The sequence below is a fragment of the Scyliorhinus canicula genome, chromosome 4 (assembly GCF_902713615.1).
Source record: "Scyliorhinus canicula chromosome 4, sScyCan1.1, whole genome shotgun sequence".
In the NCBI taxonomy this organism is placed as follows: domain Eukaryota; kingdom Metazoa; phylum Chordata; class Chondrichthyes; order Carcharhiniformes; family Scyliorhinidae; genus Scyliorhinus; species Scyliorhinus canicula.
This window is the reverse complement of record NC_052149.1, coordinates 62142782-62170173: the sequence shown is the minus strand read 5'-3', so window position 1 is coordinate 62170173 and position 27392 is coordinate 62142782. Positions and strand designations below refer to the sequence as shown.

The window sequence follows — 27392 nt, the reverse complement described above, 5'->3', positions numbered from 1 at the left end:
CGGGTGCTCCAGTTTCCTCCCACAGTCCAAAGATGTGCATGTTAGGTGGATTGGTCACACTAAAATAGCCCCATAATGTCCAAACGTTAGGTGGGGTTGCTGGGTTACGGGGATAGGTGTGGGCTTAGGTAGGATGCTTTTTCAGGGGCTGGTGTAGATTCAATGGGACGAATGTCCTCCTTCTGCACTGTAAATTCAATGGGCGGGGTTCCCGGCGGCGAGGAGTGGCGTGAACCACTCCGGCGTCGGGCCGCCCCAAACGTGTGGAATCCTCCGCACCTTCAGGGGCTAGGCTGGCCCCGGAGTGGTTTGCGCCGCACCGGCCGGCGTGGAAGGGGCTTGGCACCACGCCAACCTTCGCCGAAGGGCATCTACCGGCTGATGCGAGTTGCCGCATGCGCGGGAGCACCAGCATGTGCTGGCGTCATCTCAGCGCATGAGCAGAGGGCTTCGTCTCCGAACTGGCCATGGTGGACCGCTACAGCCGCCGGTGCGGAAGAATATAGTGCCCTCACGGCACAGGCCCGCCCGCGGATCGGTGGGCCCCGATCACGGGCCAGGCTACCGTGGGGGCACCTCCTGGGGCCATATCCCCCCCGCACCCCCCTGGGGACCCCGGAGGCCACCCATGCAGCCAGGTCCCGCTGGCAAATACCTGGTGTAACATACGCCGGCAGGATTGGCCAAAAACGAGCAGCCACTCGGCCCATCGTGGGACGGAGAATCGTTGCCAGCGGCCGCCGACCGGTGCAGCGCGATTCCCACCCCCGCCAAATCCCCGGTGCCGGAGAATTCGGCAGCTGGCAGGGGCGTGATTCACGCCGCACCCCCCGGCGATCCTGCGACCCAGCGGGGGTCGGAGAATCCCGCCCAATGATTCTGTGATTATGGAATGCTCAGTTACATTTTCATGCCTTTTGGACAAAATATGGAAGGTGAAAACAAAAATAAAGGGCAGGATTCTCCGACACCCCGCGCCGGGTCGGAGAATCGCCGGGGGGAGGTGTGAATCCCACCCCCGCCGGCTGCCGAATTCTCTGGCGCTGGGGTTTGGCAGGCGGGGGGAATCGCAGCGCGCTGGTTGGCGGCTGCTGGCAGCTCCCCCCCCCCCAACGATTCTCCAGACCGCGAAGGGCCGAGTGGCCGCCCGTTTTCAGCAGATCCCGCCGGCGTAAATCGCAACAGATCCTTAGCGGTGGGACCTGGCTCCACGGGCGGCCTGCAGAGTCCACGGGGGTGATGTACTATCAATTACACAAAGACGAGAGTAGGATGTAATCGAGGCTTTATTACACTGAGATGTGTGGCCTCTGAGAGCAACTGACGAAATGGCTGCTGTACGGGGAGCACACATATTTATACTCCGCCTACTGGGCGGAGCCAGCAGGCAAGGATCTACCTCTGTACCTGTAGTACAGAGGCCTTACCGTAAAGCAGCTACATCAACATCCTATATATACAATATATACATCAGTGGTGACTACCACATTCACCCCCTGTTACAAAATGAATCCGGCAGGGGATATACAGAAAGTTGTGTTTAAAAGTACAGATAAAATTACAAATTCAGGCGGACCGGTGCCTTGATCTGTCATCGAGAGTGCCGCAGTGCTGGTGGCAACTCCAGCTTGGTCTTCGGTGAATCTGGGAGCGTGTCAAAATCCTCTTCAACCCCGGGTGTGAGCAAGGGGAGGACGGATTGTCCCGGAGTGGGGGCTGCGGTGGGGTGCGCCGGGGGAAGGGAGGGTGGCGCCGGGGCGGTGGGGGGTTGTGTGTGGAACTAGCTGGTGCCAGGTCCCTGAGGGAGACTGTGTCTTGGCGGCCGTCGGGGTACGCTACGTAAGCGTACTGTGGGTTGGTGTGAAGTAGCTGTACCCTCTCAACCTTGTGGAGCCGAACGTGTCTCCGGAGGAGTCCTGGAGTGAAACCTCACAAGGGAAGAAAAGGAGACATCCTTGGGGGTTTCAATAGTCGCAGTGCACAGGAGCGACCGAATGGAGTGAAGTGCGTCGGGGAGGACCTCCTGCCAGCGGGAGGCCTGGAGATTTCTGGACCGTAGGGCCAGCTGGACAGCCCTCCAGACCGTCCCATTCTCCCGTTCCACCTGCCCGTTTCCCCAGGGGTTGTAGCTGGTCGTCCTGCTCCAGGCAATACCCTTGTTGAGCAGGTACTGGCGCAGCTCATTGCTCATGAATGAGGATCCCCAGTTGCTGTGGACGTAGGCGGGGAAGACGAACAGAGCGAAGATGGTATTGGGGGCTTTGATGATGGTGGTAGACGTCATATCGGGGCATGGGACGGCAAAGGGGAATCGGGAATATTCATCGATCACACTGAGAAAGTACGTGTTGCAATCAGTGGAGGGGAGGGGCCCTTTGAAGTCCACTCTGAGGCTTTCAAAGGGGCGGGAGGCCTTCACCAGGCACGCACGGTCTGACCGGTAGAAGTGCGGTTTACACTCCGCGCAGACCTGGCAGTCTCTGGTGATAGCCCTGACTTCCTCGATAGAGTAGGGCAGGTTGCGGGCCTTGGTGAAATAGTAAAAACGTGTTACCCCTGTGTGACAGAGGTTGTCGGGCAGGGTCCGGAGTTGATCCACTTGTGTGCTGCACACGTACCGCGGGATATGGCATCGGGGGGCTCGTTGAGCTTACTGGGGCGATACAAAATCTCGTCATTGTAGATGGAGATCTCGATCCTCCACCTCAAGAGTTTATCGTTTTTGATCTTGCCCCGCTGGGTGTTGTTAAACATGAAGGCAACCAACTGTTGGTCAGTGAGGAGAAAGAATCTCCTGCCGGCCAGGTAATGCCTCCAATGCTGCACAGCTTCAACGATGGCTTGGGCCTCTTTTTCGACAGAGGAATGCTGAATTTCGGAGGCATGGAGGGTGCGGGAAAAGAATGCCATGGGCCTGCCTGCCTGGTAGAGGATGGCGGCCAGAGCGACGTCTGATGCATCGCTCTCGACTTGGAATGGTAACGACTCGTCGACCACGTGCATCACGGCCTTGGTGATGTGGGCCTTGATACGGTTGAAGGCCTAGTGAGCCTCGGCCGTCAGAGGAAAACAGTGGATTGAATGAGTGGGCGGGCCCTGTCCGCATAGTTTGGGACCCACTGGGCGTAATACGAAAAGAACCCCAGGCATCATTTGAGGGTCTTGGGGCAGTGGGGAGGGGGAGTTCCATGAGGGATAACATGCAAACATGTGTCAGGCCCCAGAACTCCGTTCTGGACCACATAACCAAGTATGGCTAAGCGGTTCGTGCTGAACACACACTTCTCTTTGTTATACGTGAGGTTGAGGAGAGTGGCGGTGTGGAGACATTTGGCAAGGTTGGCGTCATGGTCCTGCTGATCGTGGCCGCAGATGGTGACATTGTCCAGGTACGGGAAAGTGGCCTGCAGTCCGTACCGGCCAACCATTCGGTCCATCTCCCGTTCGAAGACCGAGACCCCATTGGCGACGCCGAAGGGGACCCTAAAAAAGTGGTAAAGGCGGCAGTCTGCTTCGAACGCAGCGTACGGGCGGTCCGTCTTGCGGATGGGGAGCTGGTGGTAGGCAGATTTCAGGTCCACTGTCGAGAAGACCCGGGACTGTGAAATCTGATTGACCATATCAGATATGCTTGGGAGGGGATACGCGTTGAGCTGCGTGTACCGATTGATGGTCTGACTGTAGTCAACGGCCATCCTGTTTATCTCCCCAGTTTTGACCACTACCACTTGGGCTCTCCAGGGGCTGTTGCTGGCCTCAATAATGCCTTCCCGAAGCAGCCACTGGACTTCAGACCTGATGAAGGTCTTGTCCTGGGTGCTGTACCACCTGCCCCTGGTGGCGAAGGGTTTGCAATCCGGGGTTAGGTTTGCAAAAAGGGAAGGCGGGTCGACCTTAAGGGTCGCGAGGCTGCACACGGTAAGGGGTGGTAGGGGCCCGCTGAATTTCAGGGTTAGGCTCTAGAGTATGCACTGGAATCCAGGCAGAGTGGCAAGGCAGTGCAGAGGTTGGGGAGGATGTAGAGGTGGAAGCCGCTGAACTCCACGCCCTGGACAGTGAGGGTGGCGATGCAATACCCCCGGATCACCATGGAGTGCGATTCGGAGGCCAGAGAGATTCTCTGGTTAACGGGGTGTACCGCGAGGTAACAGAGCCTTACCGTATCGAGGTGAATGAAGCTCTCAGTGCTCTCGGAGTCCAGCAGGCAGGAGATCTCGTGCCCATTGACCTTCATTTTAGTTGAAGCAGTCGCGAGGTTGTGTGGTCGAGACTGGTCAATCGTGACCGAGGCAAGACGCGGCTGGTTGTTGACGGTTGCAGGCGATGAGCGGCCAGATGAGGTGCCCGACGGGCAGGGGTCCTGAGTCAGATAAGGTGGCGGCATCCTCGGGCCGCATGTGTCGTGGGCGAGGCAACATGGGGGTGCCCTGGGGCTGCACCTGTCGTGAGGAAGGCAAGATGGCGGCACCTGTTGGTTCTAGGAGGAACAAGATGGCGGTGCCCAAGGGCCGCACGTGTTATGAGTCAAGCAAGATAGCGGCGTCCACTGGCCGCAAGTGGTCCGAGGAGGGGAAGATGGCGGTGCCCACTGGCCACATGTGTTGGGTACCCGGACAAAAGCGGCAATTGAGCGGGCCTGGCACACTGCAGCGAAATGTCCCTTCTTGCCACAGGCCTTGCAGAGGGCTCTCCGCGCCAGGCAGCGCTGTCGGGGGTGTTTTCACTGCCCACAGAAGTAGCATTTGGGCCCCCTGGGGTTGGTTGGCTGCCGCGCGCCACAGGCGTGGGGTTGGCTGAGGGCGTTCGCTGATGGGGTCCACGATGAGGCGGCCGTCTGCGGAGTCCATGATGCACAGGGGGGATGGGCCACGCGGTCGGGGGCATAGGCCTGAATGTTGCATGATGCGACTGTAAGTGAGAGCGCTAGTTTTCTGGTCACCGCGAGGTTGAGCGTGGCCCCTTCTAAGAGGCGCTGGCGAATGTAGTCAGACCCTATGCCCGTAACAAATGCGTCTCTCATTAGCAAATTCGAGTGTTCAGTGACCGAAACGGCCTGACAGTCACAGTCTCTAACTAGGGCGAGCAGGGCGCGCCAGAAATCTTCCACCGACTCACTGGGAGTTGGCGCCGCGTGGAGAGGAGGTGACTGGCGTAGATTTTGTTAGTCCGCTGAGCGTAGTTTTCCTTCAGTAGCATCATGGCCTCTGCGTAGGTTGGCGCGTCCTGGACGAATGGAAAGACGCTGGAGCTCAGCCGTGTGTAAAAAATCTGGAGCTTCTGTGCTTCTGGAATTGTGTCTGGCTAGCCAATGTTCGAAGTCCTTTTTGGCGTTGTCTGCTTGAGGATGCAGCTGCAGGCGATCCGGCTTGATGCGGAGGCCCATCTCTGAAAATCTCAGTCTAATAAATTGATGCACTATCAATTACACAAAGACAAGAGTAGGATGTAATCGAGGTTTTATTACACTGAGATGTGTGGCCTCCTACAGCAGCTGTACGGGGAGCACACATATTTATACTCTGCCTACTGGGCGGAGCCAGCAGACAGGGATCTACCCACATAACCGTAGTATAGTGGCCTTACCATGAAGCACCTATATCAATATCCTATATGAACAATATATATATCAGTGGTGACTACCACAGGGGCGCGCAGGGGACCTGGCCCCGGGGGATGCCCCCACGGCGGCCCGGCCTGCGATTGGGGCCCACCGATCCACAGGCGTGCCTGTGCCGTGGGGGCACTCTTTCCCTCCACACCGGCCGCTGTCAACCTCCTCCATGGCCAATTCGGAGAACCCCCCCCTGCCCATGCGCTGGGATGACGCCAGCACACGCTGGCGCTCCCACGCATGCAGCAACTCGCGCCGGCCGGCGGAGGCCCTTCGGCAACGGTTGGCGTGGCGCCAAGCCCTTCCGCTCCAGCTGGCGCGGTGCCAAACACTCCGGCGCCGGACTAGCCCCTGAAGGTGCGAGGATTCTGCACCTTTGGGGCGGCCTGTCGCCGGAGTGGTTCACACCACTCTTCGCCGCAGGAGTGGACCGCCCTGCCGGTTCGTGGAGAATCCCGCCCAAAAACTTAAAGAAACTACAAATCATTTGAGGTGGAATCATTTGTTATTTGCTGAGTGGTGCATCTTGGATTCTGATATTATTGGCCGGATAAAGGAGTCTTCTTCAGGATGGCCGCCGGTGACTAGTGGTGTGCCTCAGGTCACAACTTTTCACAATATACATTAAGGATCTGGAAGAAGGAACTGAGGGCACTTATGCTAATTTTTCAGATGATAAAAAGATACGCAGAGGGGCAGGTAGTATTAAGGAAGCAGGGGGGTTGCAGTAGGACTTGGACAGGCTAGGAGAGTGGCCAATAAAGTGGCAGATGTGGAAAAGTGTGAGCTTATGCACTTTGCACAGTGGAAGAATGGAGGCATGGACTATTTTCTAAATGGTAAAAGGCTTAGGAAACCAGAAACACAAAGGGACTTAGGAGTCCCAGTTCAAGATTCTCATCAGGTTCAGTCGGCAGTTAGGAAGGCAAATGCAATGTTAGCATTCATGTCAAGAGGGCTAGAATACAAGAACAGTGATGAACTGTTGATGCTTTTGGAATATTGTGAGAAGTTTTGGGACCCATATTTAAAGAAGGATGTTCTGGCCTTGGAGACGGGCTAGAGGAGGTTCACAAGAGTAATCTCTGGAATGAGGGGATGCTCCTACATACACCTCTATCCTTGAAGGGTCAAAGGGATAGCAGCTGCCTCTGTAGATGCCCCAGGATTGAACTTCACACAGTTGACAAAATAGTGTGCCTTCCCTTTTGACAAGTTTGGTGGCATTTAACCAATTGCGAGGGTGGCGGACAGGGGCCTGCCTCTGTCCTGATCAAGTGCATGGAAGATAGCCGTGTGGATGGCCTTCCCATCCCCATTGGTTTCATTCTGCCATCTCTGATACTCAATCAGTGACGGCTGGGGATCTCGACATGTGGGGAGCATGACAAATAAGACCTGCCATGTTTGTTTGCAGGCTTCAGGGGGAGGGGTGCTGGGTGGGGGTTCCGACCAGAGGGTACTGGGAACAACAGTACCTCACATTCCTGCGAAGAAATGTATGATATGTTCCCTTCATGGAAATTAAGCTAAAAATTCCTTAAATTATATTCTATTTTGACCAATTTAATACTGTATAACATTGCAGAACGGCAAAACAGAACAGATTTTAATTGTAGCTCAACTGAAGGAATTAATAATGACATTATTAATAATGACATTAATAAATATGTCATTCAGAGGTGCCTGATTGAGTGAACTGCCATTGGGAAAGGGGGGATGGCCCACTGAGAGCCAGCTCCCTGGCCTAGCTACTGATTCCCCCCCCCCCGCCTGTGATTCCATTTGTGCAACCCCCTTCCCACCATCACACACCCGTGCCCGGGTCTCTGCTTGTTCCTGGACATCAGCTTGGTGTAGGACCGGCAGCACTCACCACCTCCCAACAGCGTTCCTGACTACAGAAGAGATGCCAGCACTGATTGACTGGTAGCTTTCAGCTCCGGGATTTACTGCCCCGGGATTCTTGATCCTGAGGGAATGCTCGACACTGACTTGTTAAGTGCCTAATTGTACAAGATGCGGCAGCCCTTGGCGAAAAGAAGCAACACTGGGTTCTTTCCAGCTCTCTAGCTGGTGGCCGAGACCCTGTCGCCTTCACAAGATTCCGCTCAGTATGTTAATTTGATGTACACATTAGCTCTCAACCATCAGGATTAGGCGCCTGTTACTTTAATGTGCTTAGGAGGAAAATTGCAGTAACACGATGTTAGTCTAATTGCAGTCAAGGAATAGGCAACAGTAATATTTGTGCAAAATAACCTTCTGTAAATTGCTGGAATTTTCAGTTTTCAATCTCACACAAGGTGTTAAGTTCCACAAGGTGAATTACATTTCAAATTGTTCAGCATCTTCTGCTTTTATTTCAGATTTCCAGCATCTGCAGTATTTTTCTTTTGTATTGGAAAAGTTTAGTATTAGAAATTAAGATCACGGGGCAGCACAGTGGCGCAGTGATCAGCACTACGCCTCACAGTGCCGAGGACCCGGGTTTGATCCAAGCCCCAGGTCACTGTCACTGTGGAGTTTGCACATTCTCCCATGTCTGTGTGGCTCTCGCCCCCATTACCTAAAAGGATGTGCAGGATAGGTGAATTGGCCATGATAAATTAGCTCTTCATTGGAAAAAAAAATGGGTCCTCTGAATTTATTTTTAAAAATAAATTAAGATCACAATCCAATACAAAAGTAAAAGTGATACAGGAAGCAAAGTTTATCATGTATGTTCATTAGATTGTTCTTTCTTTTGAGTTTCTAACCTGGGCTAAGAAACGCCAAAGAAATCCTTGGCAAACACTCCCACAATGGTCCAGATGTACTGGGAAAAACAGTCCCTCACATTCCTGGGTAGAAATATATGACATGCTCCCTTCATGGAAATGAAGCTCAGAATTACTTAAAGTATTTTGAAAGACCAAAATATTCTTCTGTGGCCAATTTAATATTGTATAACATTGCAGAACTGCAAAACAGACTGGATTGTAATAGTAACTCAACTAAAGGAATTAATAATGCCCACCAAATGAAAATGGCCCTGTTCGAAGGTGTAGTACAAAAACTGAGGTTTATGTTCTTTAATAGTTTCATCGCTCCATCTCCCAGTGATCCACCTGGCAGAGGAGAAGACAAAGTCATCTCTTATCATCCACTTCACTGAAACCAGTTGACTAGTTGGTAAGTGGATAATGTTTAGTTGCTCAAACCTCAATTACTGTCATTACTTCATCTAATACTCAAAATTACGTGATGTGCAGACTATCATTTCTTTGTCCAGATATTTTATTTTCATTTTCTAACCAGGGTAATACGTACATGAGAAAACTGGTCCAGATTTTTATATAACTAGGCACTAATACTTCAATGAGGGAAACATCCTCTCATTTCATAAGTGCTTCACTTTTTTAAGGTGTATCTCAGGCCAAGATTAAAAACTAACTGTGGAGAATTATAACATTGAATCCATTTCCTTCACTTTGTATTACAGTGAACTGGGCATATTTGATGCAACTAGATATCCAAGCCACAAGATGGAAACCTTCGGTCTGAAGTATAATTTGGGAAGTGGGGGCAGAAGTGAGAGTCATTTCTGCTTAGGGCGGGATGGCTGGCTACTTGCAATCTCGTGCTCGTAAGGTCATTAGATATGTATGCACAGGGAATCTCAGAGGGGGCAGACAGGAAGTCTCCCCAGCTGGACTGTAGCCAGTAGATGTGCAGGATTGCCTGGTGGCAGGGTCATGTATGCCAGAGGCGACTTGTGAATAAATTGCCCTGATCCATCTAGTCAGCATTTTCTTTAAAGCTGTCCCTCCAGCCCTGAGCATTTCAGCCAATGTGAAGCCCTTTAGTGAGCATCGGTATATCGATGGACACCATCCCCCCCTGCCCCACCATGGTGAAACCCATTATGGAGAACCACAGATGAGTTGTCCTCTCATTCATATTCCCGTGTATATGGAGACTGCAGCATTAACTGCGGTAATAAAAGCCATGCCCACATATCCACCCTCAAATACTATTGGGCGTCTCTCCATGACTGTTGAGATGTACCATCCACCCATTATCAGCCATGACCATCTACTGGGAGCAGTGGTAATATCATTACATGAGTACAGAGGCTCAGTTAGCATGGGTTCAAGTCGCACCACAATAGTTGAATGACTTTAAATTCAGTTAATAAATCTGAATATTCAAAGTTAGTTTCTGTCATGGTGACCTCACTACGGTTATCATTGATTTTTGTAAAAGCCCACCAAGATCAATAATGTCCTTTAGGGAAGGAAATCTGCCGTCCTGATCCGTTATGGCTTATGTGTCTTCAGATCCACAGCAATGTGGTTAACACTGAAATGGCAGGTGGCGCAGTGGGTTAGCCCTGTTGCCTCACAGCACCGAGATCCCAGGTTCGATCCCAGCTCTGGGTCACTGTCTGTGTGGAGTTTGCACATTCCCCTCGTGTTTGCGTGGGTTTCGCCCCCACAACCCAAAGATGTGCAGGGTAGGTGGATTAGCCATGCTAAATTGCCCCTTAATTAGAAAAAATTAATTGGGTACTCTAAATTTGTTTAAAAAAACACTGAAATGGTCGAGCAAGCCACTCAATTGCGACAAAAGAATAAATGACGAAAGCAAAACCCTTGTGATTCTAAACTGGCATATTGGGCACGATTTAATAGAAACGTTTCTGAGTGTAATAGTGAGCGGGAAGCAAGCTTCCTGACTCTATAAAACATGAATTAGTCCACTAAACGAGGTCCCACAGGCTTCACGTCACAAATAACTGTCCCGCCGGCTGATTCACCCAGACCGTGCTCCCCAACTCCCTGCGAACAAGGGATAGCAGCACTTAAACCGCCAACCCCACATAGCTTTACCTGGGTGGCTTGGATATGTAGTGTTGAATAAAGAACACAAAGTTTTGTTAACAAACAAAACTATAAATCTATTACACCAGTAACTAAGATTCATTCACATTCCTAAAGTAGAAGGTTTCTATGTTAAACTATGCTATCCCTAATTAACAGAACTTCTCAAGTACAACTGCTCCCAGCTCTCTCTCGAACTCGTGACTCCCAGAATCCCCAATGTCACATGATATATATGACTGTTCTGTGGTTCCCTCCAGTGGTAAGAAGCATTATCATTAACTTGTTAACTTTAACATCCCAGTCAATATACATGTCATTAAATCACCCCACTGACATTGGCACGTCTCAGAATCAGTCCCCGAAACTGGGTGGCATAGTGGGGCCTGTACCTGCAGTCCCAGGGCCCCCAGAGGGTGCCCACTAGGTGCAGTGAAGACCCCGGGGCATGGTAATCATCAGGCTGCCTCCACCTCTGCTGTGCATCCTGGGGACACACCTAGACGCAACGGTAGAGCATGACGGCTAAGCAGATCAAGGATCATTGCAAGGGCACTGGGGAAGGGGCGGAAGGGGGTGACGGGTGAGTGTGGGGTGAGGGGGGAAGGTTGGGAGGGGTTGGGAAGGTGGAGCGGCAGTATTGGGGTAGAGGAAAATTTGGGGACATACATGTACAGCATTAAAGAACGTTGGACCCAAGAAATACGATACCTCCAGCACTTTCTTCTGCAATGTGGGCTGATCACCAATCCTCTGCCCCAGCCCCCGGGCTTGGAGGTTCTGATTCCCCTCCCCCACCCAGACACACTACATGTGGGTGCTGGATATGAGCGAGCACTCAGCAGACAGGCAGGAGTCAGACTCTAGCATAGATTGAAGAGCAGCAGTGCTCAGCTCACAGCAGGTTATCATCACTCCCCTGCCTTCAACTGTGACCCGCTGACAGTGCCAACTGATGCACAATCAATGGACACGAAATGTAGATGAGATCCAAACGATAGGCTTTAATGCACAAGATGTGTGCCCGGCAGCAGACGTACAGAAGAAAGGCCGACTGCCGGGAAGCACGGGTTCTTATATCCCGCCTCGTAGGCGGAGCTACCTACCTCTCAGCCAATTGGCTGAGAGGCACATGACTTACCCGGGCCAATGGGCAGCGAGTCCTCTGCACCAATAGCAGCTCACTTCCAGGTACCGTAATACCCCATGTCATACGACCACATTCACCCCTTGTTGAAAAAAAAGCGGGGGGGGGGGATGGTACGGGAAACGCGGACATGAGGGGGGGCGTGTCCCGTGAGTACATGAGACTGGTAGTATGACTAGAGATGTTTAGGTCGTACCATTGCATCGATGGCTGCCCACTGGCCCGCAATTATGTGCAAAATACAGCAACTATGCACAGTGTATAGAATTGCGGGGGGGGGGGGGGGGGGGGGGGGGGGGAGGGGGGGGGGGAGGGGGGGGGGTAAAATGGAGAACAGGCAAGGAAAAGAAACAAGAGTCCATCTGCAGGCAGAAGTCCACCGGTAGGTCACATCGATTCAATCAGTCGATTGGGCACCTATGATGTCCTGCTTGACCTGCGCAGCGGTGTCGGCGACGTTGGAGTGGTGGTCGTCTGTGACTCTGGGAGCGATGATCCTGTTCCTGTGTCCGTACCCCTGGTCGGGGTTAGCGGGGGCCAGGCCGGGGGAGGGGCGTCCTGTCCACTGGGCCGTGGGGGTGTCGGTGGGGCCGGGGGGTGGGGGGGGGGGGGGTTGCTGGGGGAAGTTGGGGTTGGGGGGGGGTGCTGGTTCTGGGGGGTGTGGCCAGGATCCGGCGGGTGCCAGGTCCCGAAGGGAGACCGTGTCCTGTCGACCACCGGAATACTCCACATATGCGTATTGCGGATTTGCGTGGAGTAACTGGACTCTTTCGACCAATGGGTCCGACTTGTGCACCCGCATGTGCTTCCGGAGCAGAATGGGCCCGGGGGTAGCCAGCCAGGTCGGGACCGAGGTCCCAAGACTTCCTGGGAAAAACAAGAAGACGTTTGTGAGGTGTTTGGTTAGTGGAGGTGCAGAGAAGTGGAGGGCGTCTGGGAGGACCCCTTGCCAGTGGGAGACTGGGAGATTTCTGGACCGTAGGGACAGTAGGATGGTCTTCCAGACCGTACCATTCTCCCTCTCGACCTGTCCGTTACCCCGGGGGTTGTAACTGGTCGTCCTGCTGGAGACGATGCCCCTGCTGAGCAGGAATTGATGCAGCTCGTCACTCATAAATGAGGACCCCCGATCGCTATGGATGTATGCGGGGTAACCGAACAGGGAGAAGATGGTGTGTAGGGCTTTGATAATGGTGGTCGTGGTCATGTCGGGGCAGGGGATGGTGAAAGGGAAACGGGAGTACTCGTCAATCACGTTGAGGAAGTACATGTTGCGGTTGTTGGAGGGGAGGGGACCTTTGAAGTCCATGCTGACACGTTCAAAGGGGCGGGAAGCCTTAATCAGATGCGCTTGTTCAGGGCGGTAGAAGTGCGGTTTGCACTCCGCGCAGATGTGGCATTCCCTGGTCACTGTCCTGACCTCCTCGATGGAGTAGGGCAGGTTGCGGGTCTTTATAAAATGGAAAAGGTGGGTGGCCCCCTGGTGACAGAGGTCCGCGTGGAATGTTCGGAGGCGGTCCACTTGTGCGTTGGCACAGGTGCGGCGGGACAGGGCATCGGGAGGCTTGTTTAGCTTCCCAGGATGATACAAGATGTCGTAGTTGTACGTGGACAACTCGATCCTCCACCGCAAGATCTTATCGTTCTTTATCTTGCCCCTTTGTGCATTATCGAACATGAAAGCCACTGACCGTGCCAGATAGTGCCTCCAATGTCGTACAGCTTCGACTATGGCCTGTGCTTCCTTCTTGACCGAGGAGTGCAAATTTCGGAAGCATGGAGGGTACGGGAGAAGAAGGCCACGGGTCTGCCCGCTTGGTTGAGGGTGGCCGCCAGAGCAACATCAGACACGTCGCTCTCGACTTGAAAGGGGAGGGATTCGTCTTTAGCACGCATCGTGGCCTTTGCAATGTCTGCTTTGATGCGGCTAAAGGGCTGGCGGGCCTCCATCGACAGGGGAAAAGTGGTGGACTGGATGAGTGGGCGGGCTTTGTCGGCGTAATTGGGGACCCACTGGGCGTAATATGAAAAGAAGCCCAAACAGCGCTTGAGGGCTTTGAGGGAGTGGGTGAGGGGAAGCTCCATCAGGGGGTGCATGCGTTCGGGGTCAGGGCCTACGTAGCCGAGAATGGCTAGACGGTTGGTGCTAAACACGCATTTATCCTTATTGTAGGTCAGGTTAAGGAGTTTTGTGGTACGGACGAATTTGCGGAGGTTGATATCGTGGTCCTGCTGGTCGTGACTGCAGATGGTGACATTATCGAGATACGGAAAGGTTGCCCGTAAACCGTGTTGGTTGACCATTTGGTCCATCTCCCTTTGGAAGACCGAGACCCCGTTTGTGACACCGAAAGGAACCCTTAAAAGGTGGTAGAGCCGCCCCATCCACTTTGAACGCAGCGTACTTTTGGTCACTCGCGCGGATGGGGAGCTGATGGTAGGCGGACTTAAGGTCCACCGTGGAAAAAACCTTATACTGCGCGATCCTGTTGACCAGGTCGGAGATACGTGGGAGAGGATACGCGACCAGCTGCGTAAACCTGTTGATGGTCTGACTGTAGTCTATGACCATCCGACTTTTCTCCCCGGTCTTAACCACCAGCACTTGTGCTCGCCAGGGGCTGTTGCTAGCCTCGACTGTTACCAGACTCCTGAATGACCCTCTTATGGCCTGAACTGATCTCTCTATAGATCTTCTCTCCTGAGTAGTACTACACTCTGTATGCTTCATCCAATGTCTGCATATCTATCATTTGTCCTATGTTTTTTTTCACCACTTATGGAATGATCTGTCTGATTCTGTATGCAGAACAATACTGTTCACTGTACCTTGGTACACGTGACAATAAACTCAAATCCAAAGGCTAGGAGGAAAGGAATTTTCCACAGTTGAATTAGTGGGTGCAATATAATGGAATGAAACAGGGTCCCATGTCGGGCGTGTTTAGCCAGGTGTTTCCAGACGCTGGCAGATATTAAACGGGACTCTGCTTCATTTCTGGGCCTCAGCGAGGGCGCACTTAGTTCTATTTCCTGCACCAACAACGTCCAGTCGCTAGTGCAGGAAGAGATTGGTGCCATTTTTAAATGGCGCCCCGAGCGCTAGACACCCACCGTTACCTCTGGTTTCCCCACCCCGCCCACCCCAACTTACCGATTAGGGGGTACCTCACCCCACCTCATAAGGGCAGACGATAAGGGCGACTGGGCCTGGTCGCTGGCACGGGCAAGATGCCACCTAGGCACCTTGGCACTATCAGCCTGGCACACTGGCAGTGCCACTTTCAGCCTGTCATTGCCACCTGGACACCCAGTATTGCAAGGATGGCACCCATGTGGCATTGCCAGCATTTCCAGGCGGCCAGGGTGTCAGGCTTTGTGCCACTGTGCTCAGATGACATACCGGATGCCAGTGCACTACCTTGTCCAAAGCCCAACCACCCTGATCACCTGGGCCCCCAATTGCCGGTACACTTGGTCTACGTTTGTGGAAACCAATGCAAAACGGTGCCCACTCTGACTCTCCGAAGCGAGGCCGTTCGATCCCAGGTGCTAGGTAGATCTGGCATGAACATATTCAAGTGAGACTAACTGCTCACTTGAATATGCAAATCTGGATCCTGGCCTCAATGGGCAGGATCCAGATCGCGACGTCTTATTAGATCTCGCAAGGCGTGACGAGGCCGGTAAATCTTGCCAGGGTCGTCTTGTGAGATTTACTGGCCTGTCACATCCCAAGTCGGGATGATAGCATCGCGCCTACTGTGTTCCCAGCATGCTCTCTGCCAAACTGAAAGTCCAAGAGCAATATTCAGGCATATAGGCTCTCTCGATGGTGGCTGTAGGATGTGAGAGCCCAGCTGGGCTTCAACTGAACTTCCAAAAAATATTACAAGCTTCCCATGTACATTATTCTCTTTGTAAAGGATAATGATTAGGGCACTAACACTGTGGCAGTGGTGCCTATCGGGAAACTATCAATAGGCCGCCTCCACATTCCCTGCCTCCTCCTCTGGTGGATAACCAAGATTGACCCATAATGGCATTTTGCATTCACTCACAATGTGAAAAACATTTTGTTGGGATCGGGGTAGAAGCCACTGGCTGTTTTTTTTCCCCCTAGCCTTCAGGCCAACAGAGTGGCCTGGATGGCACAAATCTTCAGGGCTAGGGAAAGGAAAATAAATCAGTTGGAAATACATGTTTGGAGATCTGAGGTGTGGAGGTGCTCTTAGCTGTGAATCGTTCCTCAACCCCAGTAGTAGAATAGCCTGCTTAGGGGACTATCAAAAGACTGACCAGATCAAATGCAATGAGAGTTTTACAGCACGGATTTTATTCTCCAGTGAAGCCAATGGCATTCCACCTGATCCTGTGTGTTTCACGCTAAGTGAGTTAGGTTAAATTCCTCCCTTCCTGTTTGAGCAAATGGCTACTTGGCACGAGAGAGCTGCCTGCTTGCGGAATCATATTCTAGCATAAGTGAGTGCCTTCAGTAAAATAGGGAGAAAAGTATAAAAGGAAGCGTTGAGAAGTGTTTGTTTACAGAATTCAGAAAAGTGCTTTTTGGAATGATTGTTGGATGCATGTGCTGATAGACACCTCCATTGAGTTAAACCAATTCAAATTCACAACAGCACTGTGCAACCTTGGAATTGGTGCTCTTGAGAACTGCAAAGTTAATTTATTCCAGAACATCCACTTTTGAAGCTTTGCCAAAAATGTCTCTCAGATTCAGTCCGCATCAGCACCTGCCTAATTAACCCATGTAGGTACTAAACAGACATCCTGTGAACAGGAATCCAACTTGTTTTTCCAGTCACTAACTTTTAGGTTTATTCTATGAGCAAGTGCTGTTAAATGAGATAAAGACGTATTTAATCATTGTTGCAGCTATGTAGGTCTGTGACATACAATTATTTACATAATTCTATCATTTAGTATTAGTGCTGCATGTGTCTGTCATCCCACAGAAATGATTTAATAATGCAGTACCGAACATTATAAGTGAATGACAATTAGGTAAAAAAAAATGATACAAAATAAACATGCATCTTCACTTTGATTCAAACATATTCTTCAACATCGATGTAATCACAAACCACAATGTTTTTCAGCAACTAAATGATTTATATTTTAATTACTATTTAGTATTTAATTCATAATTTGCATATTTGTTGGCAATTCTTTCCTTTTCTTTCTGGTGGATGCGGGTTAAGTCCTCTTTCCTATCCTTTGTTACCTACTTAATTGCTCCCATTTATAGATAATATTCTATTTATGTCAATATGTATCTTTTAATTTATTTTTTTCAGTTAAAAGATTTAGCCTTAAGGTAATGTGTAATGTTCTGTGGGATGACAGACACAAGTGAGAGGCCTAGTTAGTCAGGTTGAAATTATAAAAGCAAGTTAACCAGTAGAATGTCAACAATAGAAATGGGTTTGGTTTGTCCTCTGATAAATGATCCATCTCTTAACCTTCGACACACAATCCTCCAGTTTAGTTTCCATTTTCCTTTCCTTGAACTATATCCTAACATATCATTACTGTTCTGAATTTCCTTTCTTGTTTCCTTGTCCTCCAAATATGTCACCCTGATGCTCTTTCCCCTTCCTGGCACCGCACTGTTGTCTGGCGCACTGAATTCAATTTTTTTCTGAGAATCTCAAAATCTCAAAAACAGTTTTCCTTTTCTACAATGTTTTTTCATTCATTCCCAGGAGAGGATGTCACTGGCACTTAATGCCCACCCTTAGTTGCCAAAAGGTGGTTAAATTGATTCTACTAGATCTTGATATCATTGAGTGGTGGGCCAGTGAAGAGTCAGCAGCCAAGATATTGAGTCACATAAGAATGTGAAAAGTTTCATTCCGTAAATAGACATTAGTGAACCATTTCAGATTTAATGACATTCAGACAGTTTTGTGGTCACTTTTACTGGTGTCAGCTTTTATCCCGGATTTTTCAGTTTCTTGGCTGTCATGGTAGGATTTGAATTCAGTTCTCTGTACTATTAGTCCAGCTTGTGGATTTTTGGTCCAGTAATATAACTACTGTACATCATCATTTTCAATTCCAAGGTTGCTTTTATCTGCTATTCTGTTTTGATATTAGTAATAGCCTTCACTATTCGATATAGTTCATTCACTTCAGTTTCTCATAAATACATAAAGAGTCAATTAATTTCAGGAGTCCAGGGAAGGGGCAGAACTTCTAGTTGTTCTGTAGAGATCCCAACGACTGGAGCTGTGGCAGAGACTCATGCTGAGAGTTCCCACATTCCTAGTTCAGAAGAACTTCTTCCTTCTTGGTGCAAATGGGGCCTACCAATTAAGTAGTCCGCTGCAAATTTTAAAAATAAATTCACCCATTGAGCTGGGAGGAGTGGTGAGGGATTGAATGGGGTTTTGGCAAGGCAAGGAGGAGGGCACAAGAACCCTCCATTCTCATGGAAATGGACACCTGCTCACTCACCTACAAGAAGGGTCAATGCAGGGCGAATCACTTTAAAGTAGATTCAACAGCAAATACTGCAAAGTAGACTTAGAGACATCCACAGACTTTTCACTAAATTTGCTGAAGAAAGGGAAATTGCATTATTGTAATGTGCTACAAAATACTAGCACAATGTAGTACTCAAGGAGTTAATTTATTGGAATCTTAAAACAGTGATTATTTATGTGTGATTCACGGTTTAATGGGTACTGCCTATTAATTTGCATTAAAAGCCTTTATTATGGCATACTAGTGATCCCAAAGGATGATGTCATTAATTCAGCAAGTTCACCTTAAATAAAAAGGTGTTAAAACAAATAGTAAATTAACTTCCTCCATTGAATATTACTAGTTGCTGCACTGAAGTAGGTTTGTTAAATATTAAAGATTGAAATGAATGCAGCAATATATTGTAACTATAATTATCTCTGAACTCTGAGCACCATTCATTATGTGATGTGCGCTGGGAATTTAATTTAATTTTGATATCTGAAAATACTTGTTCTTTAAAAATAAGTGATGATTAAAAAGTCTACAAGTACTGTAATGCAATTTTAAAAAAATAAGGTTACATGTCCTGACAACACGACTGCTTAATTAGTCTGTAATTGCAATAGTCACCAAAATGTACATTTGAAAAGTTGATCAAGAATTCTCAATAGAAGTTTTAACAAAAATATCACTTGGGCAAAGAGTTATATTTGGATTGAAATGATGCTGCTAAGTTTAAACTGTACAGCTGCTACACATACTAATACATATCCTGTGTGTATTTTTGTATGCTTGTGTGTGAGTCTATGTGAATGGATATTTTGATTGTGGTTGCAAAAAGTGGATAAAATAATGGGAATGGCTCCTCATATTTGCTGACATATTTGAGGAAACACTGTTTAATTATTAATATTTTAGCCTTAAACTAGCACAGGGAAAGGTCATTCAGCCCATCATGTCTGTGTTAGCTCTTTGGAAGATTAATCCTATTAGTTCCCACTTTATTGGTCTCTCCATGTCGCCCTGCAAAAAAAATATTTTTCAATATAAATGAAATAACGTTTTGAAAACTACTCTTGCATCTACTTCCACCACCCTTTCAGGAAGTGTATTCCAGATTAAAATAACTCGCTAAATAAAAGCAATTCTCATCAACTCCCCTTTGTTAAATTTTTGTTCCAATGCCCCATTAAGAAAAAATTCCTCTGAAATAACAAATTGCTTCAAATTCCAATCTGATAATTTTTCATTCATAAACAGACTGAACAGATCAAAACATTTTGGTTAAAAGTTCAGATTTTCAATTTCAAGAGACTTTCAAGTTTATCTCTTAAATCTATCTATTAAAATGGAATGACTGTATTTGAGATTTTACAGAGATACATGTTGAGTTTTAATCAATGCTGTGTTACAAGATAGAAAGATGTTGGAGACGTTGGTTTCAGTAAAAGCATTCGTAACACTCCCTCCGAATGACTATAATTAACAACTATTAAATGCAGGTAAGATTTTTGAGAGGAGTTAACTCTGAAGTGGGTAAATAGTTAAAGTATTAATACAAAATAAATAGTCAAAGAAGCAATATCTAATTTTACTTATCTAAAACAGTTGTAAAACAATTAATCTGGTGACTGAATGTACTGCATTTAGAAAAGTGTTCCATCTAATTTTTACATGTAAAAGTTTGATTACTCCAAAACCAATTTGTTTTTATCAGCTACGGCTAATTTCGGTAAATTATTTTAATAAATACCTACAGAATATTGCAATTTTAAATTGTATTACTATCTTGCTTACTGTTTAAGTTAGTCTTTGTACAGATAATATCCACGTACCTGTATGCTGAATATAACAGGCTCCTCTCTCATCTGGCCATTGACTAAAAACCCATGATTGGTTCCATCAGTAGCTATGAATGTAAAGTGGTCAAGTTCAGAGGGCCCAGCATTGTGTTTGTATGAAATGTCCAAATTATTCACATTCAACTGTGTGAAGTGGTCCTGGGAAAGAACATTTCCTTTCAGGTACAGGTTGCCACACTGAGGAGGCTGGATAATAATGTAGGTTAGGTTTATCAGGGGAGTGTCTGGATCTGAGAGTTGAAGATTATCAGGAGAGATGACCAACATGGCCCCATCTAGTAACTGAAGACCTTTATTACTGACTAAAGTGGGCAGGATACGGTCAGTGCGCTCAATGTTAAATTCCATGGAACTGTTTTTAACCGTCATCCCATTGCTGACAAAAAATCTGTGGGAAAACAAGAGTTTAAATGAGAAAGGGCTTAATTCCACCATAGCAGATAACAGCATCTGTTAGGAAGTCTCATTTTTAGTGTAATTATCCCAATCAATCCTGATGAAAAGGTTTTCACTTTAAATTCAAATGTCTGTGCCAAGGGTAGTCATTTTGTTAATCATCTGCATCCATCATCTGTTGGTGTTTTTTAGACATTGTTCCACTAGCACACAAATAGCAATACCCATCTTTCTTTATGGCAAATGCACAAGCCCACCCTAATTGTCGATAACAGGATTATTCCTTAATCTTTTAAACATTTTGATGTGGGTTCCTTTGAAATTTCCCAAAGCATATTCTGTGTCTTCTTTGTATCCTCTTTTTTTGTAAAATGAATTATGCTCTATCTCCGGCTCCCAGCCTGTGTCTGTCAAAATTGATCAGTGCTCCAACGAGCTCTAATAAGATTTTTTTTTTTTTTTTGCATCTCTTTTCAAGCTTTAAAATCTGTCACAACTGGTATTAATCTAATCCGAAAGAGAATTGTCAAGTGTTGGTGCACAAACAGGCCTTGACAGTTTGTCTTTCTGCAAACTACAGACAGATTGTGAGTTAGGAGCTGCCGAACAGATGGACAAGTTAGGAGTAGCACAATAAAAAGTAATTTAATAAATCACCTGGAACCAGATCACTTCCAAATGCTGAGAATGAATTATAGCAGAGCTGATAGGGAGCTGGGCTTTGGCACTAGATTACGCCAGAAGGTACCAGCTACAAAAAAGTGATAAACATTCATGAAAAACATCTATTTCATCATAGTCAAAGGATGGGATCCCACATAGACCTCTGTTTTCTAAAAAAAACCTTATTTTTATGTGCTAGAGTAGATTTTTAATTATTCCATTCAAATATATTGAATTATAATCCACATTGTGGTTTTCCATAATCACAGTTAAGAAACCCAGCTTGATGGATACAAATGTTCCCCTACATGAAGTAAGCAATAAAATACGACAATAGGATTATAACTGGATATAAATCCTTATTCTATAAGCCCTTTGAACTCTCAGTGGTCAGTCATCCTTGACAAAAATACCCTCTTGGATATTCTGTTCCACTAATCTATAGAATTGTCTGTATCAAGCTATATTTGTGTTATCGTTTAGGGGATTTGAGGGGTTTTTGTGAGTGCTATTTTAATTTCCTGTAGGATTAAAGAAGTGACATCAGATTTAAATATAGTGATTTTAGAAATCGTTTGCAATTTATGCATGTAATTAGATATGTAGCATTTACCTAATACTCAGTTGTATAGGTGAGTTTTAAAAACAGGTTCTGTTACAAAACATATGCTGCCGAATAATCAAGAACTGACAGTTGTGATCAGTAGTTTGGCGTTTGATTAATGCTGTTATTGTTAAAGTGGCCAGAGTACAACAGAGCTTGGCTTCCTCACCTGAATCCATCCGTGCTGGCCTCACGACTGTTGTCATGGACATAGCAGACCTTCTGGGCTGCTACCTCCAACTGGCTGAAACTGGAAATGGCCACTCCAGGATAATTGATGTACTCGATCTGACCATGTGCAGGTGGCACAGAGATGGCGAATAACAGCTCTTCGGGTTTGCCAGTGCCATCTGTTGCCTTGAGAACATCTGTCGTCAAGGTGACCCTGTCACCCTCTTTTAAAGTTACAGGTTTGGTGAGTACAACAATGTCACCTATAGAAATAAAAAAAGAGAGGAAGGGAAAGAAAAGAGAAAGTAAAACTCACATATTGTCACCCATGAACAAAGCCTCAGCTGTGTTAGTGATGAATTAGCTTAATTTAATTGGTAAAATGCAGCTCTCCGCTTTCATTTGTGAGGTGGCTTTTATTTTATGAACTCCCTATTGTCAGCACAGTGCAGCAGATTGAGTAAATGTTCAGGATTTACAGTTTACAGATGGCACTCTTCTTTCTCACCAGTTGTGACTGTGAATGTTCGTCAGAAAACGGTGCCAGGCACAGCCTCCAGAGAGCCGGCTGCTTCTATTTCTTTCGTACCAATCATTTGCTGGCAGCTATGCTGATCTGCAGAAGCTGAACTCAGTTCTCTAGGTTGACTGACACCATTTCAGGGAGATTTACCAGATTTTCTAAACTTGCCTCCATCAATCATGAAGATACTCAACTTGTTAAAGAAAAGATATATTAAATGATTATATTCACCTCATAAATTCTGATGATATGCACTGCCGTGAAAAGTGGAAGATCAAAGAGTGTATTATGTGTCAAGCAGCTTGATGTGACATCATTTTCGGAGGGTTCTTTTACTGTATGCTCCAGTACATTAAAGGTGAACACATGGGTTCTCTACACAGCTTCCAGCTGGTGCTCCGCTGAGCACAGCCAATTTGCAATGTACAAAAAAAAAACATCAATACACCATTCAGTTGGGCTGAACTCTTATTTCTGACGTGCCATTGAGGGCCCCTACAGTGCTTTTCAATGAATTAGACTTGAAATAACATTAGCATTAGGTTCCAAAACATTTCTTAGAGAGAGAAAAAAAACCTGCAGGTGTTCAGAATAAATTTGAAAGTAAATTCCCCCCCACCCTCCCACGATTTGTGCTCAACACTAATGTTTGCACATGACCGGGATTGCTTTGTTACATGCTCATTTGATTCTGTGGTAACTCCATTTAGTCTGCTTCTGATCGACCAACATCCATGCCTTTAAAATAGATTGAAGCAGAGATAGGACAAAAAACTACAAATCTGAAATAAAATAAAATATTTCTGGAAACAAAGAGCAGCTTGACCCTCAAGTGTGTTACCCTTTGCTGAGTTCAGTTGAATGGTTAGCTTTACTGCCCTCCTGCAGATGTTGATAATCTACCATGCAATTCCAGCATTTTCTATTTCTATTACAGATTCGAAGTACATGTTTGCCATAGTTTCGCTACAGGTCCTCTATAAACTCCTTGTCCACTTATTCACCCATGTACTTAAAATATTGGAATAAGATTATTGAGAACATTTTGAAGGGTTTAAAATGGTAGCCATTCTAATCACCTTACTTAAATGTTGCATATTTGTTATATTCGATATGTTAAGTAAAATTCTCTTTTCAGTTGTTAATAGATGATTAATTGTTTGCTTGTGCCAGCGATGGTAATTTATGCATGCTCCAAACAATGGTGTTTTCAGATGCTGGCTCCAGTCCTTTTGATGGCATTAGATTTTCATTATCGGCCTCAAAAGTAATCTGTTTTTCTTGATTTAAATGCTATGAGAAAAATACGTCATTTGGTTACAGTTAAGATCACAGTATTTGGTTGATAATTCCACTTCAACTGATGTCTGCATAGAATGCTGTACCTGACACATGCACTCGATAAGATGTCTTAATAAAATAATAAACCAACACTGTTATTCTGGCGATCAACAACAAATGCAATGATAGATTTTAACCAATGTAATACTTGTATTATGCAACTCAATGTATGATATTTGCAAGTTAATAAGCGCCACAAGTATGATTTTTTTCTTACATTGGGTGTTTTACTATTTCTGATTGAATGTTCTGCTGGAACAGTTAAAAGTTTTGTTGATCTATTTACTTTGGACAGGAATAAGTAGTGGGGCAGAACATGTTTAGACATAGTCAGATATGTTTGAAAGAGCTTTCTTATCCTCCCTGAAAAAGCCACTGCCTGAAGGCTTGATACTGCAGTTAGCAGGAATATATTTCAAAACCTCAGGACTTTTTGGGCTTGAGTTTCTTCCATCAAAATAGCAGCAGAATGGCATTTTATCCACTGGTATTACACCATCAAAAAAAGTCAAATTTTATTCAGTGCATCTTCAGTGAATATTCATGACAGGCTATGGGTGCCACTAATGTCCTATGAGCCAAAGGAAATCCAGTGCTGTAGTAACAGTTGAAAGGGCCAAGACAGCCACTATGTGGCTCCAGCAATGTCGCTGACTTTCACACCTGAGGTTGGTGTGTTTTAAGGGCAACACAGTTAAGGACCCCTGGCTGTAATCTGACAATGAATTTTAAAGCCTAAAGGAAAGGAATCCGCATAGGCTGTAATACAGGAAAAAGGTTACCTTGGTAGTAACCGCCGGAGATGAATCACAACTAATTTGGGCTCAAGCAACCTATGTATGGCTACATGGCTGGAGGAAGATAACTAACCTTTCCAAAGGTGGCAATTGTACCTTGTAATAATCTATGTAAGAAGCATTGTTCCAAATTGCAGCTACATTGTGCCAGCTGTGTTGAACACCATTTGCTACTTAACAGCAACATGTCTGATGTACCAGCAAATTCAAACCCCCCCCCCCCCCCCCCCCCCCCCCCCCCCTCCCCCCCCCGGCTTCCATCTCCTCTAAGTGTTCTTTTCCACACGGCCACATCGGAATGCAATGGAAGAATCTAATGATATGTATGCAGCGGGATTCTCCATCGGCGGGATCCTCTGCTTTGCTGGAAGCACACCCACGCCTGCGGATATCTCGGTGGTGTGGAGGCGGCCACATGGGAAGCTCCATTGGCCGGCTGGGGGAATGGGGAATCCTGCTGCTGGTGGGGGCGTGCCACGCCGGAAAATGGGGCTGGCGGGACAGAGAATCCCACCCATGATTTTTTCAGCAACTACTCTCACCACCACTGCCTTTTGACACATTCCATGCGATGATGTGAAGACTGTCTTGAAGACTTGGTGAACTAAATGGTGGGCCAAGTGGGTAACTCTTTAAGGGAGTTGCCATCGGAGGGCCATGCTCTCCCACACAATGTAACTCTTGCCCACCCCACTTCCACCAGACCCGTCACAAACCCCTATCAGAGCCCCCCCCCATATGAGAGACGCCCCACCAGAGCCCCCATTACAGAGAACCCCACCAGAGACTCCCCATGAGAGAAACCCCCACCGCAGACCCCCCAATTTCAGAGACCCACATGAGAGGGATCCCCACCAGAGCCCCAATTACAGAGACCACCACCAGAGACCCCATAAGACAGACACTCACCATAGACCCCATAAGACAGACACTCACCATAGACTCCATGAGAAAGATTCTTACCAGAGATCCCCCCCCCCCCCCCCCCAATTACAGTACAAGGGTCACTTTCTCTTTTATTCTGCAGAAAGTACTTAACTGTCTTTGTGGTCCAGGAGTTGTCAATCATAGCTATGTGTTTATAAATTCATTTCACAGCTGACTACTTGAAATCCATCAAGCATGAAGGGGGTTGAATTGAACAATCCAGACAGCTGTGTGCAGAAGCTGCCAATCACAGACTAGTTAAAGCAATTTCTCATAGATATGATTAAAAAGGCTTGCAGCTTAAAGATCTGAGGGGGTGTAAATCCAGCTGACTGGTTTTCTCTTTCCAGGAATGTACAGGCGCTGCTTCCTGTGCTTGAGCCAGCAGGTGTATCGCACAGATGAGTTTTAAAGCAGTGATTTGTTTTACTGCCTCTCTCTGGACTGCTCGCTAGCTTGCAGGCAGGGGTCTCTCTTATGGGGGGATTCCAGGCAGGGAACTCTCATGAGGGGTCTCTGGTGGTGGTCTCTGTAAACGGGGTCTCTGGTGTGGGTCTCTCTCATGGGGTCTCTGGTGGGGGTTGTGAGGGGGTGGTTGCATCACGATCAATCTGTGGTGGGGCGGGGGGGGCGGCAGGGGCAAAATTGCATTGCGGGAGGAAAAGCACTGAGCCTCCAGACGGCGCTATCGGTTAACCCACTCAAAATGGTGGCCTGATAGCGGGAATCCCTTGCAATCCCCGCCATGCATAAATTTGCATGGCAAGGGAGGGTGGTTTTTGCTCTCAAAGCTCGAGCACAAATTAGTTGCGATTCATCTCCAGCGGGAGAACCGAATCTCCCAAACGGAGAATCCTGCCCAGCTCTGTTAAATTGTCCTATTTTAATAAATCTTGTTCTCTAACAGCTGGGATAACTCTGCCTTCAAAACGTATTTTCCTGCCTTTATTAGTCAATGTTCCACAACTGCATAGGGCATGACTGGAGGCCTGGAGCACATGGAGCAGCAGCTATGCCAAAAGGTGAAGGATAAACAAGATCAGTAGCAAGCCATTTGCAGAACTATGCCATCTGCTAGAAGGATATCTGGAGCCAATCTGCACCATTTAAACTTCAGTGTTATTGGCAGTCACCTCTTTTCCAAACTTTACTGCCTCTGCCTCCTCCCAATGTAACATAGGGATCGAATACAGCTTTAGTGAATGACTTGCTCAGACATGCGTCAAATTGAGGACATTCAATTCTCAGCATGGCCGACATCATTAATCTACTTTCACAAAAAATAGCAATAGCAACATTAGAAAGCAACCCACACTACTTATTAATGATTCATTAATGGCAGCAGTGTGTCTGTCAAGCTATTGAGTTCCTGCTCTTCCTCTGTCACTGCCAATTTATCTTCATCATACAATCATAGAATAGTTACAGGACAGAAGGATGCCATTTGGCCCAGCATGCCCATGCCAGATCCCTGCAAGGACACCACAACCAGTCCCAATCCCTGCTTTTGCCCTCTTGCTCCAAGCATCTTTTCTCTTCATTAATTACCCAATTTTATTTTAAGGGCCATAATTGCCTTTCCCCCAGTACACTCTCAGGAAGTGCATTCCAGATTGGAGCCACTCTATACCTAAAAAATGTTTTTCAACATCTCACCTCTACTTCTTTTGGCAATCATGTTAAATCAACCCCCTCTGGTTCTTGATCCTTCTGCCATAATTGGTACAATTATTCCCTCGCTACTCTGTCCAAATACAATGTCCTGTGATTAACCTTGTGCTGGCCCCTGAAGATCATAAACTTCGTCCACTGGGGTGTTTGTGGCTGTTCAGGTGCTTGGCCATGTTGATGAGAAGGATGTAAGATGCTGCTTTATTCTGGATCCATTGTACAAAGAACACATAACAATACAGCACACGAACAGGCCTTCGGCCCTCCAAGCCTGCGTCGACCAGGGTACCTGCCTAAACTAAAACCATTTGCACTTACGGAGTCC

The 27392-nt window shown here is 47.2% G+C and overlaps 1 protein-coding gene across 2 annotated transcripts in view; it reads right to left on the bottom strand.

Moving 5' to 3' along the window:
* Window positions 1-27392, bottom strand: part of frem1b (Fras1 related extracellular matrix 1b) — a 344830-nt gene that overhangs the window by 57389 nt on the left and 260049 nt on the right. For both annotated transcript variants that reach the window (XM_038794342.1, XM_038794341.1), the window contains exons 24-25: window positions 21807-22071; window positions 19948-20362 (exon numbers count right to left, since the gene is read on the bottom strand). In XM_038794342.1, the coding sequence (XP_038650270.1) occupies window positions 19948-20362; window positions 21807-22071 (680 nt within the window). The remainder of the gene's footprint in view (window positions 1-19947; window positions 20363-21806; window positions 22072-27392) is intronic.